The 19,361-nt window shown below is 32.6% G+C and overlaps 2 protein-coding genes across 2 annotated transcripts; one reads left to right on the top strand and one right to left on the bottom strand.

Annotated features, from left to right (window-relative positions):
• Positions 1-1,120: 1,120 nt before the first annotated feature.
• LOC133290225 (protein COBRA-like) lies at positions 1,121-7,467 on the bottom strand. The gene is made up of 4 exons (XM_061488293.1): positions 7,322-7,467; positions 2,737-2,816; positions 1,731-2,187; positions 1,121-1,464 (listed from the first exon to the last, which is right to left on the bottom strand). Exons 1-4 carry the CDS (start codon positions 7,401-7,403, stop codon positions 1,379-1,381), a joined length of 705 nt encoding a protein of 234 aa, XP_061344277.1. The 5' UTR covers positions 7,404-7,467; the 3' UTR covers positions 1,121-1,378.
• A 2,913-nt stretch (positions 7,468-10,380) lies between these two features.
• Positions 10,381-15,787, top strand: LOC133290221 (uncharacterized). Its single transcript, XM_061488285.1, has 6 exons — positions 10,381-10,676; positions 11,330-11,711; positions 12,550-12,746; positions 13,800-13,944; positions 14,741-14,894; positions 15,397-15,787. The coding sequence occupies exons 1-6, from the start codon at positions 10,636-10,638 to the stop codon at positions 15,420-15,422; spliced, it is 945 nt and encodes a 314-aa protein (XP_061344269.1). The 5' UTR covers positions 10,381-10,635; the 3' UTR covers positions 15,423-15,787.
• Positions 15,788-19,361: the final 3,574 nt, after the last annotated feature.

Genomic DNA, 19,361 nt, shown 5'->3' with positions numbered 1-19,361 from the left:
GTGAAATTAGAATAAAATATGATTATTAAAGTCAGAGATATTTAAAAAAAATTAAATAAATCAATGGTTCATTAACTGACAAGCAAAATACTTTCGTTATTGAAATGTTATGTGTTTTTATTCATTCCCTTAGTATCCCAAAAAATGTTATGTGTTATTCGCTTTTTTTTTTTTAGGTATATATACTTGCACAATCATTCACTTATTAACTAATAATATATATTGATAGGTTAATTAATTTAATTTTTTAACCAATAACTATTTATTAATTTATTATTAATAGATTAATAATTATTTTAAAAATAATTGAAATCTTATTAGTTGGATGTGAAATTTTAAGTGTAAAAAATATCTAAACAATAATAATATTTACACGCTATTTTTTATATTATTTTTACATCACTTTATCTTAAATAATAAAATAAAAGACATAATTTAACATATTTTATATGTTTTTTCCTTTTCAAACTAAAAAATAAAATAAAAAGATAAATTTTATGGTGTACAAGTATTATTCAGTGCAAGTCAATGAAAAGCAGCCAAACAGTTACTTGGACGGTGATAAGCATATGCCAGTGCCACACAACTTGGACAAATTGTAATGTTGTCTGTGAGAGTAAAGAAACATGAGCGCCAGCTATTGTGAGAGTGTGCGTGTAAGTCAGTCACATGTAAGACTGTTTGGTATTTCACTTTTTTATTGTTGCGAAATAATTATTAGATATATCCCACTTTTAGTTTAGGAGTGTGATTTTTGAAATAGTCACAAACTTATTTGGTTCTCCGAAAATTTGTTTTTGTAAAGATTAAAGAGGAAATGTGTTTATAAAGTATGGATTCTTTAAATGATATCCACGATCAATTGAGTCATAAAAAATGTATAAACAATTATCTAGAATATATATTTCATAAAAACAGCGCCTTAAAATTTTAATAGAAAGTATTTATGAGGAAAAAGTTACCTCTACTACAGGATTCATTGTATTTAGTTATAGGGTAAAGTGTGTGTCATTTTAAAGGATGTAAAGTTGTGTCATTTTAAGAGAGAGAAAGAGATAGATAAAGAAGGAGAGAAAATTGACAAAAAAAATAAAGATGTGGGTCCCACCTCTTTGTGAGAGTGAAAGGATATAAGTTGTGTTAAATACTTTTCCCTTAGTTATAATCTCATATCATATAACAAATAACAATTACAATACGAACCAACAGTATTAATATGAACCAACAATACAATGTTGAGCAACGATTACAATAATAGAGACAATATAATTATGGAAGAACAATAACAACAATAGAAACTAGACAATAACAGTGATAGTTACTGCATTCCGTTGTCCCTCCGTAACCGACTCCTCAGTCAACAAGGCTAACTTGGGCCTTATGCCTCTGACGTGTATATATACCTTCTGAATTGGGTTCGTATCACATTGTAGAAAGAATATGTGCATGTCACATTCCATGTCACTGCAATAAATGAGAGTAATGTTAAGGTCTTAAGTAAATTGCTGGAGTTTGTTGATAGTTACTGGTAAAAACTGTAAACATAGATCAGTGTTAAATTTAGCCATAGAATTAGTAACACCAGTGCCAGATTTTAGTCACCAATAAAAGCTACAACTAGTGGATGAAGATTTGTTGAAGAAAGAGTACGAGGATGGTACGAGGCACTGGAAAATTAGATAACCATATTGTTAACTGTAAAAATTAACATAAAGAGTCCTTTAACTTACTAAGTGATTGGGTCACTCTCCTTTTGTCTGGTTGAATGAATTGAGTGGGTCTCACAAGTTTTGCTGGTCCGCAAGTATAACCTGGTCCCGGTGCATCCAAGGTGAAGTTTTCTGGGAGTTTGACAGTTTTGTTTGTGGTTCCAGCTCTACCAACGCTGACTTGAAATGATGAAACTGCATTGGATGGATCCTGAGCCCATGAGCTAAGTACCCCACCTTTGCAGCATTTTGCAATTTGCTGATTATAAGGTGTTCCAGGAAGTAAATCCACAACTAATGGATTCTTTTTACAGCAATGTGGGGCATTTCCCTTAAATTTTGAACAATCCCCTTGTTCAGTGGTCTGCCCTCCTATCATGTTCCATATTACCTCCTCCTTTGCCCATGTCCATCCTAGTGACCAGCCAGGTGCTGCGATATGACGATATTGTTGGAAGTTGTTCATTGTAACAACAGCCTGTCCATTCAATTGTTTCTTAGAGATACAAACAATTAATGGAACAAGGGGCAGAATATTCTTACACCGGTCTAAGAGTTAGAAGTCTTAAACTCAATTTTAATCATGGATCCACTTGTATCCAATGTCTCACATTACTAAAAAATTAGAGCCCTTAGATATAAGTGGGATCAACGAACAAGATTAACAGTGTAACTTACACTGGTGTAAAATGATCTTGACCCATAGAACAAATATAAACTCAATTCATTTTAGATCGCTATAGCCACTAATATAAATAAACTCGTTTGTATACTTGAGTTTATCAACTTTATTCAATAATTTAAAAACTTAAAATAGTAAATGGACACTTAAAAATCCTTTGTAAGGCGGATCAGAAGTGTGATAAGAAATTCAAACCCTGTCACATTTCTAATTGGAACAAAATGATTTTGTTTTCACAAAATTTTCAGGTAGTTATGCCGTCCAAGTAAAAACTGATATACCACATGAGATGCAGCTGACTGAACACGCAGATCCATCACAAAAGATGTAAAAGAATATACTTACAATATATCCATCAGGTATCCAGCTCATAATATCCCATTTGATTGTGATATTCCCATTAGGGTCAAGTGCATCATGAGCATCTGAAAGATAAACAGCCAGCCGCAAGTGGAAAGTAATTAAAAGGAAAGAAAACAAATTAATTGTTGAACATTTAAAATATTCCTACTACATTCTACACATAAAACAAGAAAGAAAGTGGTGAGACATATGAAAACTGTGATGGAAATTATGAGACAAACACGATTGCTAGTCTTGATTAAGTAATAATATGACCAAAGAAAGTAAACAAGCAAACATATTGTTCTAGTAAATGCTGGTTTCTGAAATTATAATTCTTCATTTTTACATATTAAATTCCTATGGGATTAATGATTCATAACTTCTTCCTTTACACCCAAGATATCTGATAATCTCCTTCCATTTGAATATAATCACATCCTATACTAAATACTAATGATAAAGAACTGGAAGATATCCAGATTCTAAACACTGTGAGGACCTTTATATATGAATTATTCCATTTACAGCCAAAACTGATCACTATCGGTAAGCACCCACCCATGTATGATGTCCCTAATTCTTGGAGTTCTTAAGCACAAATCCCGTGTAGGCAATCATAATTTCCACTTTAAACATATTAATGAAAAAAAAAATCATTTACATACTTCTCACTTGACTCAATGAAAATTCAAATGCTAAATCAATTCTTGCTAAAACATAATCAGAACACGAATTTCATCTATTTTTTGGTTCCACATCTAAATCTTTACAGCAACAAAGGAAGCCAAACGCCAAATTTTCTAACTGAAACAATTGACATCAACAGGAAAAGCCGCCAGAAGCTAATAAAGTATTCTATGTTTCAATGTTTGGAGAAAACCCACTTCCTTTATCAAATTCAAAGAACAAAGGATGCATCTTTCAGGAGCATTCATTGCAAAAATCAACAGGGCGTGAAGAACCAAAGACCTTGAGATGAGTGAAGGATGGTGGAGTGTCAAAGTGTAAATCATGTGGTGATTTATTCTTGAGTATAGGAGTGACAAGTCTATTTATGATATAAGTAACATGGCTTACACAATAGCACCAGTAGATTCTGTGAAGGTTGAACTGGAAAAATAGTGCACGAGCTGTATTTAGCAAGTGCTGGTATTTGCGTTCCACAACACTATTCTGTTGTGGGCACTCAACGCATGAAGTTTGATGTGTTGTACCCTTTGAACTATAGAATTCTTTCAAGTTAAATTCTGGGCCATTATTTGAACGAATCACATAAAAATATAGCTGTTTTTTATGGCCGGTTCGCTACACCTGACGCCAACCCTCCTCCTTTATCTTGGCTTGGGACATACCATGCATGCAAGCACTCATGGGCAGAGTTTGATGTATGCCATTATGCATGCATGCAATCCTTTACACGTGGTTTGCATTGGCATAATCCAAGTGAAACGTGAGTGGTCACGAATGGCCACGAATGGATGTTAGTGCATAAGGACCCCATATGTCTGCGTGTATAAGGTCAAAAGAATGCAAAGATTCTGAGACAGTTAAAGCAAAAGAAAGAAGTTTTTGTTTTGAATAATGGCATACATCACATATATCAACATGATTATTACAAGAAATGAAAGGGAAAACTCTTGACATGGTGTTTAATATTGATGATGAACAATGACCCAGCCATTGATGCCAAATTCTAAGATCAGCTGTGATGCTGTTGCAACACTTATTTGAATCTGCTTGTTTGTTCTTGACAAGACTTTCAGGCTGTGCTACAAGAATGAACAAACCATTTTGCTAGCTAGCAGTACCAATCATCCTCCTGGTAATGTTCTGCATAATGGAACAAGTGAGTGAACGAAAAACTACTTGGCAATTTGAATCACTGATCAATTTAGTAATGGAAATAAGATTGACATGGAATTCTGAAACATATAAAATGTTTAGCAAAGCGAGTGAAGATGACAGATAAACGTATCCAGAATGAGTGGCATAAACCTGAGCACCATCAGGTAGTTTGATTGGGATAAGGTTAATTTGGTTAGGACAAAAAAGAGAAACAAGAGAGTGGGTGATATGGTCAGTGGCACCAGTATCAACAATCCACTGAAAATTCGTTTTACCTGAATTTGAAGATACAACATTAGTTTGAAACATAGTTGAATGTACCACATTTTCTCTGGGACCTTGAATCAATCGCAGCAAGTTTTGGTATTGGTCTTTTGTGAAGTGGAATTGATCTTCCATTACATTCTTTGTCTCTTCTGCACATACGAAGGAATCATCAACATCATGAGTAGCAAGATTGGCTTTTCGGTTCATCTTATAGCCTAGGGGAAGCCATGCTTTTCAAAACATGTCTCGATTGTGTGATTGGTGCGACCACAATGTGTGCACACCTTCCCAGGATTGGATCTTCCCCTTCCATAGCTTGATCTACCCCTTCCTCTATAAGAATTTTGACCACAAAATTGATTTTGATTATTCATATTCAAGAATGCCTTTGCCTCAGTGTTTGATTCAACATTGATTCGTCTTTCTTGCTGAGTCACCAGGGAGAATGCTCGATTAATATTTGGGAGTGGCTCCATCAGCATGACTTGAGATCGCACGTGAGCAAATTGATCATTCAGTCCTCGCAAGAACCGAATCACACGATCTTTCTCCCTAGTTTCTTTTGCGTGTGTTTGCATTATCACTCCACAGGCACAATTTGGAGTACATTTACACTTTGGCAACGGCTGCAACATATCAAGTTCATCCCAAAAGGTTTTGAGTTTAGTGAAGAACTGAGTGACAGTGTTATCACCTTGAGTTGATCGATACATATCTTCCTAAATATTGGCAATTTGAAAGACATCTGTTTGTGAGAATTGATAAGTGTCCAAGACACTATGTTTTTATGGTTAAAAAGAGTTCAAATAATTATTAAAATAATTAAAAATATAGACAATAAAACAGTAAAACAAAATGAATTGTCAACAAATAGAAGATTTTGAATATTTGTTGTTGTTTCAGGTTGTTCAAACTAGAATAACAAAGTGCCAATATGATAAAGACGAGACAACAGTGAAATCCGCGGAGCAATGGGAAAATCAGAAATTAAATAATAAATAAAAAAAATTGTAACGCTCGCTAAGGTCTTCGCACAAGCGACCGATGGAGCGACTAGCAAAAAGTGCTCGCTTCAGCGAGCTCCTCAGCGAGCGGGTCCAAATTTCAGAAGCCCAGATTTCACCCTTTAAATACAACGAGAAGGAAGCCGTGAAGAGTATTCTGGAACGCGAAGGAAGAGTCAGAGACCGAGACGAAGCAAAGGAAGAAGCGAAAGAAAACACTGGATCGTTGCAGAGGAGAAGGAAGGAAGCACTTCTGCATCATTGATCATCACTTTTAGACAAGTTTATCATGAACTCAGTTTCTTTTACTGTTTATTTCAATTCTGCCTTTATAATTATGAGTAGCTAAATTATTTTAGTAGTTAGGAAGATACAGAACTGAGGGTTCTTAGTTAGTGTTTGTTTATTTCTTATGAATTATATTCTTGTCTTTGAATTATGCAATCAATTTGATATTTACGATTAGTTTTATTTATGACTTGATCACTCGTAGATAAACATATGAGTCACATATGACAATAGGAATATTGGTATGTGATTCTGATTGGTTGATTGCTGGAATTTGCATGATCTAGGGATAGACTTGTGAATTTTATAACTTGAGTTCTTGCGTTAATGCTTATTTTATGAGAAAGTACTAAGGGATTAGGCTTTGGATTAGATTACCAAGGGATTGAGATTTAATCAATAGTAGAAAGAATTGTTAATAATTCAATCTTGAACGTAATCGTAAGAATAGACAAACACGTTAAGAAACCATTGGAGAAGTTGAATCCTAACTACGCCTTTTTATTGAAAACTTAAATCAATTTCTTTTAGCTTTAATTAATTCTGAATTAAATTTCTAAAATATTAAAAGCCAAAATAAGTTTATAAATTCTGCTTTTAATATAATCACAATATCCTAAAAAAAAAACCCTTTAATGATCGATCCAACTTTGATTAAATAAATAAATTATTGCTTGGTCATCAGTCCTCGTGGGATCGACAACTCTACTTTATCACTTGCACTTGCCGAGTTCGTCAACGGCGCCAAGGATCGCTACTTAAGATCCTTCCATAAGTCAGAGGCAATCTCCATCCATACTATCGATCAATCAGACACTGTTATAACAGGAATAAACATCTGATACAGATCAGATGTTTATATACACACACTGTACTTGTATCTAATCAAAGGGAAAAAGGCGCGGAAGAAATAACCGAAAGCTATTTGTTATAACAGAAAACTAATTTCTATATCTGAGGCTGTAGCTACTAAAGCTTAAGGCATAAAGGCTATAGCTACTAAAATAACTGATAAAGTTATCACAAGTAAAATAACCACTACCACTAGTAATAGAACACAAACAATAGAAAAGATTTTGCAGCTAAGGAAAAACTGGACAACCCATGAAACATAAACACAGAATCAATGAAAATATCAAGAATTTGAATAGAAAAAAGAGAACAATAATAATGGGGTGAACCTGTTGAAGGGAAGCACGTGCAAGAGAGTAGTAACAAGAACAAAATGCAAGGACTTGCTTTTGATAACAAAGACAAGCCCATTTTTTCTTGATGAAGAAATGTTTGTGCTGTGGCGATTCTGGTGCTTCAGTTATTGCCTGAATGGCTGGCTCAACATCTGTGACAGAGAAGCGAAGACTAGAAAATAAAGAAAAAAAGAAGAGAGAGAAAGTGTGGAAAAAGGAAGAGAGAGAGTGGAAAATATGCCGCAGAAGCTAACAGTCTTACCGTCCGTTTGGATGATCTTTTTTTTTTCTTCAAAAGCTGTCTTTTTTAAGAAAAAAAAGCACTCTTCGAAAAAAGTCTGTTTGTATGCTTGTTTTTTAAAAAAAGCAGAAGTCATAAAAAAAGTCAAAAACTTACTTTTTTCGAAAGCTAAAAATTTTAGCTTCTACAAAAAGCAGAAGTCATAAGCCAAATTTTTTTTTCAAAAATCAGATATTTTTCTAAAAATCTAAATAGCCGTAACTTTTATAAAAAGTACTTTTAAAATAAGGAAGTGATAAAAAGGACTTTTTTAAAAAGTGAATACAAACAGGGCCTTATTTGTCAAAGTCGGTTCTTCTTGGTCAAATATAACAAAAAGGTATATAAGAAAGGGAAATAATACTCTCATGCCACATGAGATACTCCTATTTTCCTACACAAATTCGTTTTCCGTGCCAATTAATTTTTCTTTTCTTTTTTAATATAAAATATGGGACCCACATTTAACTTCTCTCTACTTTTTTTTTCTCCTACAATCCTACAACGTAAGAAAAGTTAAACCCTATAAGAAAAGTGTTATTATTGTTATCATTTTATTATTATTATTATTAATTTACTGTCACTTTAATAATAATAAGTGACAAATTAATTTCCATAATTTCTAACAAGTATACATTTTTTGTCAATTGATACTTGGACGACCATACGGGACTTGGGCAAGGCCCAATGCCAGGAATATGCGCACCAGACTTCATGACCCAACCTCCTAATTTGATCCAGGCCTGCATAAGACTGATTTTGAAGTTGCTTTGCATCATTACGTCAAGCTAACTTCTCATGGCATCAGAGATTGGGTTAGAAACTATATTGCATCCTTCTCCAAAGCCAAAATATTATCACTAGGATGTTCTGACCACTCGTATATTTTTTTTATTAAATATGAAAAAAGCAATAAATTTACATTATCTTTATCTCTATAGTTATTTTTTTCTATATCTTTTTTTCTTTCTTTTTAATAAGGTATTATCTACTACTGTTGCATTCAAAATATACTCCTTCAAAAGATATTATAAATGATCCCCTGATGATATCAACCAGGTTTTGGTTTTTCAAGGAAGGTTTTAGCTCAGGTTCGAATCTAAGTAGTTTAGTAAATACATGAATCATACATTCTTGAAAATAGGCTAATCTTTTATATTTATCAACTACCAAATCAATAACTAGATAGCATAACTATGTTTTGAATCACAATTCATAATTTTTAAATCCACATATTCAATATGTCAAAACACATGACAAATGCAAAGTAAAGTAGCCTTCCCCATATAAAACCTATGTAATTTATGTCGGTGCTAGAAATTCTGTTTATAAATCAATTGAAGACGCATTCATTAGTACTAATAAAGAATGGGAAAAATCTTTTACCAAAAAAAAAAAAGAATGGGAAAAATGTGTATAATTTTAAAGGATATAAAGTTGTGTTATTTTAAGTGAAAAAAAGAGATAGATAAAAGAGGAGGGAAAATGAACAAAAAAATATAAAAGTATAAGTCTCATTTCTTTATAAGAGTGAAATGACACAAATTGTATCATTTTAAAGGACAAACACTTTTCCATGAAGAATAATCACACGTGAAAAATGGGTTACTTTACTAGTTCTTGATTCGAAAGCTACTGATGACTTAATTTATTCATAATTTAATAAGTTAGACTCACCTCTAATGAACAAGTCTAAATTAAAAATATTGATTTCTCTTAAATGAACAAGCTTAAATTTTTGTACATTTATTTTATTAAATTATGAGTTATATAAATATATATTATTGAAGGAGAGATCGGTTCAGATTTTTTTTTAAGAGAAAAATATCTTTCTTGTCATAAAAGATAAAATTATCTTTAGTAACTTCAAAATCATTTTGAGTAAAAAGAAAGAAAGCATAGTTTAGAATTTTTACCTCTCTTTATATAATAAATTTTATTAAAATATTATATATTTTTTTTTAAATTTCAAAATAATATCGTTTTGAAATTAGGGGAGATAATTTTATATGAAATATTAATTTATTTTTTAAATAACATTATATTATTTTTGAAAAAATAAATTTTATGTTGAATGTTAAGAAATTACGTAATAAATGTTACGGACAAAATAATAAAAATTAAAATTCATAAAATTTTGTAAATTTTATGAAAAAGGTTATATTTATTATTTTTTTATTGCATGTTATTCTTAAATTTTAACCATTGATTTTCGTCAATTTAAAGATTGTAATTTATGGGATCATACTTGTTAATTAATTATTAATTTATAATAAATTATATTCATTAAATTGACGAAAATTAACTCTTAAGATTTGACAACAACATGTAGTAAAAAAAAAAATAGGAAATATATCTTCTCCCAAATTTTATTACCTAATTTATATGAAGAAGGTTATACTTCTAACATTTTTTTTTACAACCTCTTACAAACATATCTTAACACCGTTGATTTTCATCAATCAACTGTTATGATTTTCGCAAATTAAATTTATTAATTAATTATTAATTCACAATAAATAATAACTGTTGATTGACAAAAATCAACTATGTTAAGATAATTGAAAATATATATTTGGGTAAGTGTAAAAAAATATAACTGAAAACGGAAATGGACAGAGAGGAATGGGGGGATGCATGATGCATCCACCGAAGTGTGAACATTCGAAATGGCACGGAATGGAAGATGCATATTGCATACAATATATTAATATAATTGAAAATAGAAAAATGGTCAAGGTTGACATCGAAGGCGTGCGTTCTCCCACAACTCCGCGTACGCGCAGCCTTTCCCACCAACAAATCCAAAACACCAACAACAACAACAACAACGTTGTTAAGAACCAACCCCAATTGCAAATTGAAGCAGATGTTGTTTCGTTAGAAACTTGGAATTACAATAATTCCCCTTTCCTCTCTTCAATTCAAGGTTGTTCCTTTTTCATCAACAAAACAAGGCAAAGCCAGGGACGATGATGTTGTGTTGTTGGATTTTGTTTTGAGTTTTGGATAATTTTGGATCCCCCAAATGGCCCAGTCTTTCGGTCAGACCGAGATTAACTGGGACAAGTATTATGCTCTTCATTCCTCATCTTTTCCTCCTTTTTTCAATTTTTTTTTTAATTTTTACTTTATTTTTCTGAATGATGCTGTTGATTGATTTATTTCTGTTCATGTTTGGCACCTAAAGTTTTTTTTTTTTTTAATAATTTTATTGGGGGTTGGAGAATTATTGTTTCTGGTTTGTTTGTGTCTTGAGAATCAAGCGAAGGCCTTAAGATGGTACACTAATTCTCTCCAAAAGAAACGGAAAAAAAATAAAATAAAAGAAAAAGCTCATAAATTTCCCAATTTGATAGGAAATGTGATAGGAACTATTGAAGAGTGAAGATTGTTTGATAATGTATACAAGCTACCATCTGTACATATAGGACATTTTTTAGTTCACTGCAACGGGTTATGTTCATATTCATATGGTTGATTTACTCCATAAGACGTCAATGTTGAGTTTATATATAAAAGTTCAAGGTGATTGCATTGTGGCTGTTCTATCTTCTATTCCGTGGATTCTAATTCTTCATGAAGATTGAGGCCATCTTGCCCTTGCATTGATTTAATATAAATGTATCTTACTGATATTGTGATTCTTTGAGCTCATGATATCAAAATGAACTTTGCATCTACAAACTCTGAATCCTAATTAAGTTCACTCAATTCTGCAGGCTAGATAAAACTAAGTTCTATGTCGTAGGAGCTGGACTCTTTACAGGTGTTACTGTTGCACTTTACCCAGTTTCTGTAGTGAAAACTAGGCTGCAGGTTGCTACAAAAGATGCTGTAGAGAGAAATGCATTTTCTGTTGCAAAAGGATTGCTTAAAACAGATGGCATCCCCGGTTTGTATAGAGGTTTCGGCACAGTTATCACTGGTGCAATTCCTGCCAGAATCATTTTCCTCTCAACTCTAGAGACCACAAAGGTGGCTGCCTTCAGAATGCTTGAACCATTTAGATTATCTGAAACTACCCAGGCTGCCATAGCAAATGGAGTTGCAGGCATGACATCATCGCTTTTTGCTCAATCTGTGTTTGTACCAATTGATGTGGTACGATAATCTAATTCATGTAACAGGAGACTGACTGCATGTGTTTTTATCCTTGAACTTCATAATACATTATTCTGGATTAACTGACAGCCTTACATATACATATGGATATGGTGGTACAGTCAAATACATCTGCTCTGCTGTTAAACAAGCTCTTTAGAGAGCTCAGCAATCTATTATGCTTATCTTTTACTGATGCAATGCAAGTAATGGAACTTGTTTGTTTGCTGATGTTCTATCCCATGTCTGCTGAAATTCAAAATAAGTGTTTATTTACTCATATTTATTTATGTTTTTTAAAGCAATATTCGGTGTTTATTTTATACACTATTCTATACTCTTATTTATTCTAAATCAAACTCTCACTTGGTGGTTAATGCTTCTGTTTTTTATAGTTAGGACGTAGGACACATAATTAAAATGCAATGGTTGGTTCTATAAAGCTTAAATATCCGAAAATTTTATTTGTAAGAAGGATGCAAAGCAAGGTTTTGCACTGATATGTTTTGTCTGCAGACTTATGGTGTATACCATTGCAGCATGCTGCAAGATTTTACAAGTAGCAAAATTTTCAGTTTATTTGTGCTATAAATGTCTTTTGTCTTTGTGATGGTGCTCTGCTGATGCTTCTTTTTAATGGTGTTAATGACAAATACTCAGATAAATTAGGAAAGTTATTTTTAATTTTTTATTATTTTTGTTTTTGCCATTTGTTCGTTTTTTGTTGTTTTTGTTGCAGTGAGGAAGTTCTTTATCCTGTTGATTTGTTCTGGTTTCTTTTCTGGCTTACCACAATATGGATAATTCTAATGTCTAATTCACATTGAATAATATTCAGGTTAGCCAAAAGTTGATGGTGCAAGGATCCTCAGGCCATGCCCAGTATAGTGGGGGTCTGGATGTTGCTCGTAAAATTTTAAGGTCTGATGGCATCAGGGGATTGTATCGAGGTTTTGGTCTATCTGTTATTACTTATTCACCTTCTAGTGCAGTATGGTGGGCAACTTATGGCTCAAGCCAACGCTACATTTGGAGGTAAGGCATGGTAAAGCCTGTTTTGTATGTCTTAATATTGAATTATCGTTCCATTACCTTTTCAGTTTTTTTTTTTTTTTTTTGTAACCTCCTTTTCAGTTTTTTTTATTCTGCAATCAATTGTCAAATGATAAGAAATGAAATTATCCCGATCAAACTAAAGGGCCTCTCTCTCTCTCTCTCTTTGCTCAGTTTTCAATAGCAGGGGAGGACTTTGTCTCCTTTTACCTTCTGTCTTATTTAGAGCATTGTTAATATTTAATATTAGACCTTGCAATTGATATATATATATATATATATATATATATATATATATATATATATATTATTATTTTTTTCAAAGAGTTAGACGACTTTGATGTAAATTTTCATGATTGATACACTAAATTGGTGTCTACTTTCTTTACTCTAAACATGAATATTTCAATACTTTAGAGATTCATCAACTGAAACCTTGCAACTTCTCCTTTTAAACTTAGACCAGTACTGTTTGGCTAATATGCCATGATTAGTATGAGTGTGCTGAAAGGGTTCATGTATCTTATTAATCCATTAATCAAGTTAGTCTTTATTAAAAATATATGGTATCTTCTACACAACTGTTAATTATGATGTATGCATGAATTTTTTCCATCTAAATTAAAGTTATGGACATTTGTTGTGTTCCAAGGAAATGGAAAAACTGCAAAAGCACTGGCATATTGCATTGCTCAAATCTGATAAATGTTCTTAAAGTTTAATGTTTGCTCAGTCAAATCAATGTAGTGAATTCCATCTCATAGGATTGAATTACAATAGTTGAAATATGTGATGGTGTAACTGCATCTGCATGCAGAGTATGGTTTGTATTAAGTCAGGAAAGCTACAATTTTTTCTTGGTTGAGAGAGCCTATGAAAAGGATGAGTTGATTTTGCAGCAAGTTTGTGAGGATTTTTTTTTTTTTTTTTCAAGTTTAATTTTTGAAGGGGTGAGTTTTCTATGTAATAGGTTAATGAACTGTTAGTACATGTGCCTGCCCATTAAAGACAATTAGCTCCTGGTTTCATGGGCAGATTCTTGAACCATGGTGCCGAATACGAAGAAGGCACTCCTAGTTTGCAGAAGATTATGTTAGTGCAGGCTTCTGGAGGGATTATTGCTGGTGCAACTTCATCCTGCATTACAACCCCGTTGGATACTATCAAGACACGGTTACAGGTTTGCATAACTTTGTTGACAATGTTTTATTGTCTTGTTTAGTTCATTCTTCTCTTTATCAATACTGTATATGCTATTTCTTGTATTTCTTATATCTTTAAGTTTTCGAAATAGTAATTTTAGGTTTTTGGAAAAATTTCAAGCAATTTCCTTTTAACAATTGCTGGTGCCTTCTAAGGGATGCTTATAAATGAGAAGTTTGCTATTGTAAGCTGCTTTCTTTTTCTGTTTCTCCTTTCCTAAAAGAAGATTCTTTATTTTTAAATTACCAATTTACTATATTTAACAAAAGGGAAACCTAGTGTTATAAAGCTCTTTCCGTGTGGGCAGGGTCTATGGTAGGGAACCTTATCTTGTATTAGCAAGAGGATGATTACATGAATCGAACCTCTGACCTCCGGATCACACGGCGATAACATCAACCGTTATGCCAAGGCTCCCCTTCTATGTGTAGCTCTGTTCATAAATCTTCTTTCTTTCCACTCCTATCATCTCTCTTCCCTTCCTGTGCATGTTCTTGCTAGCTATCATTCAAACTGTAGCCCTAGATTGTAAAGATGAAGAGATATTAATACAGTTGTTGCTTCAGTATATACACAGCATTAGTTCATTGAGTAATATGGCGATGATAGATTTTCACCTCATTCTCCAAAAGAAGACTAAAAGGGAAAGGAAAGTATGAAAAGAGCATTTCATGAACGTTATGTAGTTGCATTTTACTTGCTTAATTATTATATTATTTATTTTTCCTTATTATTTCGTTTAATTTTTCTGACTGGATAGTTCTGCTTTCCAGGTTATGGGACATGAAAATAGAAGCTCTATAAAACAAGTTGCTAAAGATTTAATCACTGAAGATGGTTGGAAAGGCTTATATAGAGGGTTCGGTCCAAGATTTTTTAGCATGTCAGCGTGGGGTACTTCAATGATATTGACTTACGAGTATCTGAGTAAGAACTCTTCCTCTCTGATTACATTCTCTTCATGTGTATCTGCACTTGTGATTATGTTGATGATTTGTTTGTATATTCTGGTTTAGTGCAAGCAAAAATCAAATTAACGGTCACATTCAATGTCATTTTATAACCATTGATTTGATTTTGATCCAATGATAAAGAAAATAATAGTAAGAGGTTGTAAGTATAACCTCCCTTTATAGAGTATCTCACTTTTTTCTAGTGGTGTGACAATCTATGTACACAAACTGTTTTTAATGTCCTATTAAATGTAATTTTCTTTTTTGCTTTCCTTTTTCAATTTTATTTTTTTTATTTGCATGTTTATGCAAATATTATAGACTTGCTTTTTCCGATGGGGCTTTTGCTTGAATGTTATTGGCTAGTAAATTTGATAAATATGCAAACTTTGAATCCCCATGTGTCATAGTGCCTTTTCTCTATGCATATATATATTGCTTAGTCTAAAAGCATTTCAATTTTTTTCTTTGCTCAGAACGCTTATGTTCAAAAGATGAATAGATGCAACTGGTCCGCAAGCTTGTCTTTTATTCATTGATTAGCCAAGATTTGGGTGATGGAGTTGGATAAACACACAAAGGCTTGTAATCCTGTACCTTCAGCACTGGAGTTGCTGTTCCACATTTATCAGTCTTGACTTAAGGGTTAAACTTTATGCAGTATAAAGCTATTCTAACAGATTATTCTGAAAACAATTGCTGGATATACTACATATGGAAAATTTTCCAACTAGAAAATTACTAGTTTCATTTTTTTTATGATTAAATTGGATACATAATATTCTTTTTTAGCATTGCTGCGGATAATGTATCATGGAAGGGAAGGAAATAGATTGCAATTAAAAATGTAGTTTATTGCAATGAAATGTGAAGAATAAATTTGAATCTCTAAATCTAAGTTGTTCCATACAAACGGGGAAAGTTATAGCAGACATTTTTGTTTACATATTGTGAATGGTTTATTATTTCTAAAATTATAATAACTTATCGTATTACAACACAAGCATGCAATGAGGAAGCTCAAAGATACTAAGATGTGCAGAATAACCAAAAAATCGAACCGAACCATGAACCGAACCTGAACCGCTCTTAAAATAACCGGTTTTTAAAAATCAATTCATGAACCGAACCGGTTTTTAAAGGACCAGTTCATGAACCGAACCGGTTTTTAGAATCAGTTTAAGAACCGAACCATTTTGAATCGAACCGAACCGTTTTCAAACTGAATCAAATTGAATTTTATAACTTTATTTTTTAAATTTTTAATTTTTTTTCTATTCAAAAGAAGGTCGACCCGAACCTGTTCCGAACCGTTTCTGAACCGGTTCCGAATCGAACTATTTCCAACCGAACCGAACTACTTTCGAATCGAACCACTTCCGAACCGAACCATTTAAATCAATTCGGTTCGGTTTTTCAAAAAATCTGGTTCGGTTCGACCCATGCACATCTCTAAAAGATACCGGCACATATTAAAGGAACAAGATATCAACACTATAGTCATATACGATGGTTAAATCTATTTTATTTTTGATGCATAAAATGATTACGCGGGTTAGCATAGGGCTATGTAGCACCGATACCGACACGGGACACGTGACACGACACTCCGACACGTTAATTTTAAAAAATGTTAGATTTTGACACGTTAGGACACGTTTTGATATTAAATAATATTTTAATTTATGTAGTGTATATTGTATTTAATATTCAATAATTTAACAAAAAAAATGAAACTAAACTTATAATATTTATCAATTTTGTAAAGAAACATAAGATATTCCAAATATTTATATTAAACTCAATAAAATGGTAATCGTAATCCACCAAATCTAATAGTTGAAACTAAAAACTCAACGCAGTGCAACCTTTAAACCTTCTTTAGAATTTTTATAACGTGTGTTGGAGTGTCGGAGAGTGTCGGACACAACACATCAGGATTTTTGAAGTGTCGGTGTTTCATAGGCATAAGATAGGTTTGATTTAAGGAAATATTTTTTGTTTATATATTTTTTATTTTCACTAGTAAACGTTATATGATTTTCACTTTGTTTCATATTTTTAAAGATTTATATAGGAAATGATTAAAGCAATGCTGATTACATACTAATATGTGTTTATATGTGATTTTGATATTCACATACATTCATCATCAGTATAAGATATAAATATTTATTTTCAAGATTTAAATACTATTATGCTTTTAAATAAAATTTTAATCTCGATCCAATGTAAACATTTATCTTTTTTTTTTTTGGTAAGCTAATGTAAACATTTATCTTTACAATGAAAACAATAATACTTTCTCTTTTGTAATTTAAATATTAATATGTTTTCATTTTAATCCATCTCACATTTTTCACTAAGTACAACACTATACCCATGTTCTGCTCAGAAGTAAAGGGAAGTTCAGATAAAGGCAACAACAAAGCAATGTTAGAAAGAAAATCAATATGAGAATCGAAGGTTTTGAACTTTAGATGATAAACAAAAAATAGGAAAAATATTTGAAATTCAGATGGGAAAAAAACACAGGACAAATGAAGCAAGCAAAAAATGGCACCGATAGTGTATATATACAGGTAAAAATAAGGCAAAGGCGAGTGGACAGCTGAGATCTCCAGCAAACAGAATTAATTATATGCAAATGTCCGGTAATTGAATTTTTTTTTCATGTCACAAATTTCATTTTTTTTTTCAAGAGCAAGCCTTGCTTTTGCCTGATTTACATTGTGATCGGATCAAATACAGTATGGACTTGCTAATGTATATCGGGTCTAATCACACACGGTTGAAATAGTGATGATACTCTATTTCTTGGGCTGGAGGTTGTTGATAATGATATGTGGACTCAGGTCCTTTGTTAGAGTGATCGTTGAGACTGGATGAGATACCTGTAATGACATTCCGATGTTTAAGTTAGTATCAATTGCAGGTGTATGTGTATTCTTACTAAAATTAGATGGATATACCTGGACATGTACTCTTTGTTTATATAGTAGTTCTGTTTGACGCCTTCAGAAGGTGGTATGGCCTCCGATTGGCCGTTTTTGGGTTGCAGGTTTGGCTAGAGCCTTAATAGCCTTATCTCTAAATGCAGGCTACTTTGGTAGAGCAACGGCGAGCTGATGCTGTCCTTTGTTTATTAGTTTAAAGGCGCGGTGGGTTCGTATTAGGTATTGAGACAGTTTCCTTACTTATGAAGTTATGCAATTGGACGATTTCATGCGCGATGGGTGCATCGCGTCGCGTTATGCGCGATGGTGGATATCATGCCTAATTCTGGGCCCTCGTAGGATTGGACTTTGTTATATGTCTTTGGACCTCCTATGAGTCTATTATATTTTATCCAGATCACATTGCTAAGATTCAAGTGACATTTTAAGATTTTAAATGATTTCATTAAATATTCTTATGTTTGGTTGTTTTCAAGTAAAATGAATTTTGTTTCTAAAATCGTGTTTGAGTTGCGATAAAATAAAGGGCTTTGTATTTCTGCGACAACAAATTTTTGACTTCGCTTGCTGACATAAAAAAATACGGTGGGGCCAACCATAAACTTTTATGCTGAGTTAAGATTTTATTATAAGATTTTGTATCAAAATTACTTTTGCATAAAATTTTTGAAACATAAATTACTTTCAACTTATTTTGTAAGATAAAAAATTATTTATCATTTGAAAAGATATAAAATTATATTATTTTAAGTGAGAAAAAGAGATAGATAATAAAAAAAAATAGAAAAAAATAAAATAAAAATATGCCTTTTATGAAAGTAAAATATAACAAATTATATTATTTAAAAGGTCAATTAACACTTTTTCCTTTTAACGAAATTAATTTTGCAAGCAGTTGCAACATAGTAGAAAGGCCAAATTTTCAGTTGTAAAGGTCGTAACATCATCGGGACAATGACCATATTGCCACTTTTTAGGCAAAATTTTACCTGATTGCCACTTTTGAAAAAAAATTTGCCAAAATGCCACGCCTGAATCCCGCTGGTCTGACAAGCGGGAATGGACTGGACACGTGTCAGCGTCTGAATGGTCAACCATTCTCGCTGGGCCGCCCAGCTAGAATGACAGAATGCTGACACGTGGCAAAAACACAGGCATTCTCTGCATGTCTGTACTTTTGCCACGTGTCAGCATTTTGTCATTCTAGCTGGGCGGCCCAGCGAGAATGATTGACCATTCAGACGCTGACACGTGTCCAATCCATTCCCGCTTGTCAGACCAGCGGGATTCAGGCGTGGCATTTTGGCAAATTTTTTTTCAGAAGTGGCAATCAGGTAAATTTTTATGAAAGGAGTGGCAATATGGTCAATGTCCCTAACATCATCAACAAGCAGCAGCGAAGTTGACTGAGAAGAGCCGCGTCAAAGTTGATATATATATATATAAAGCAACATGAAGGGAACCAAATGTTGATATATATGAAG

This window comes from Gastrolobium bilobum, unplaced genomic scaffold (genome assembly GCF_033153095.1).
Source record: "Gastrolobium bilobum isolate Gb01-03AN ecotype WA unplaced genomic scaffold, APGP_CSIRO_Gbil_v1 utg17055, whole genome shotgun sequence".
NCBI lineage: Eukaryota > Viridiplantae > Streptophyta > Magnoliopsida > Fabales > Fabaceae > Gastrolobium > Gastrolobium bilobum.
The sequence above is the reverse complement of the archived record's forward strand: the minus strand, read 5'-3'. Positions and strand labels throughout refer to the sequence as shown.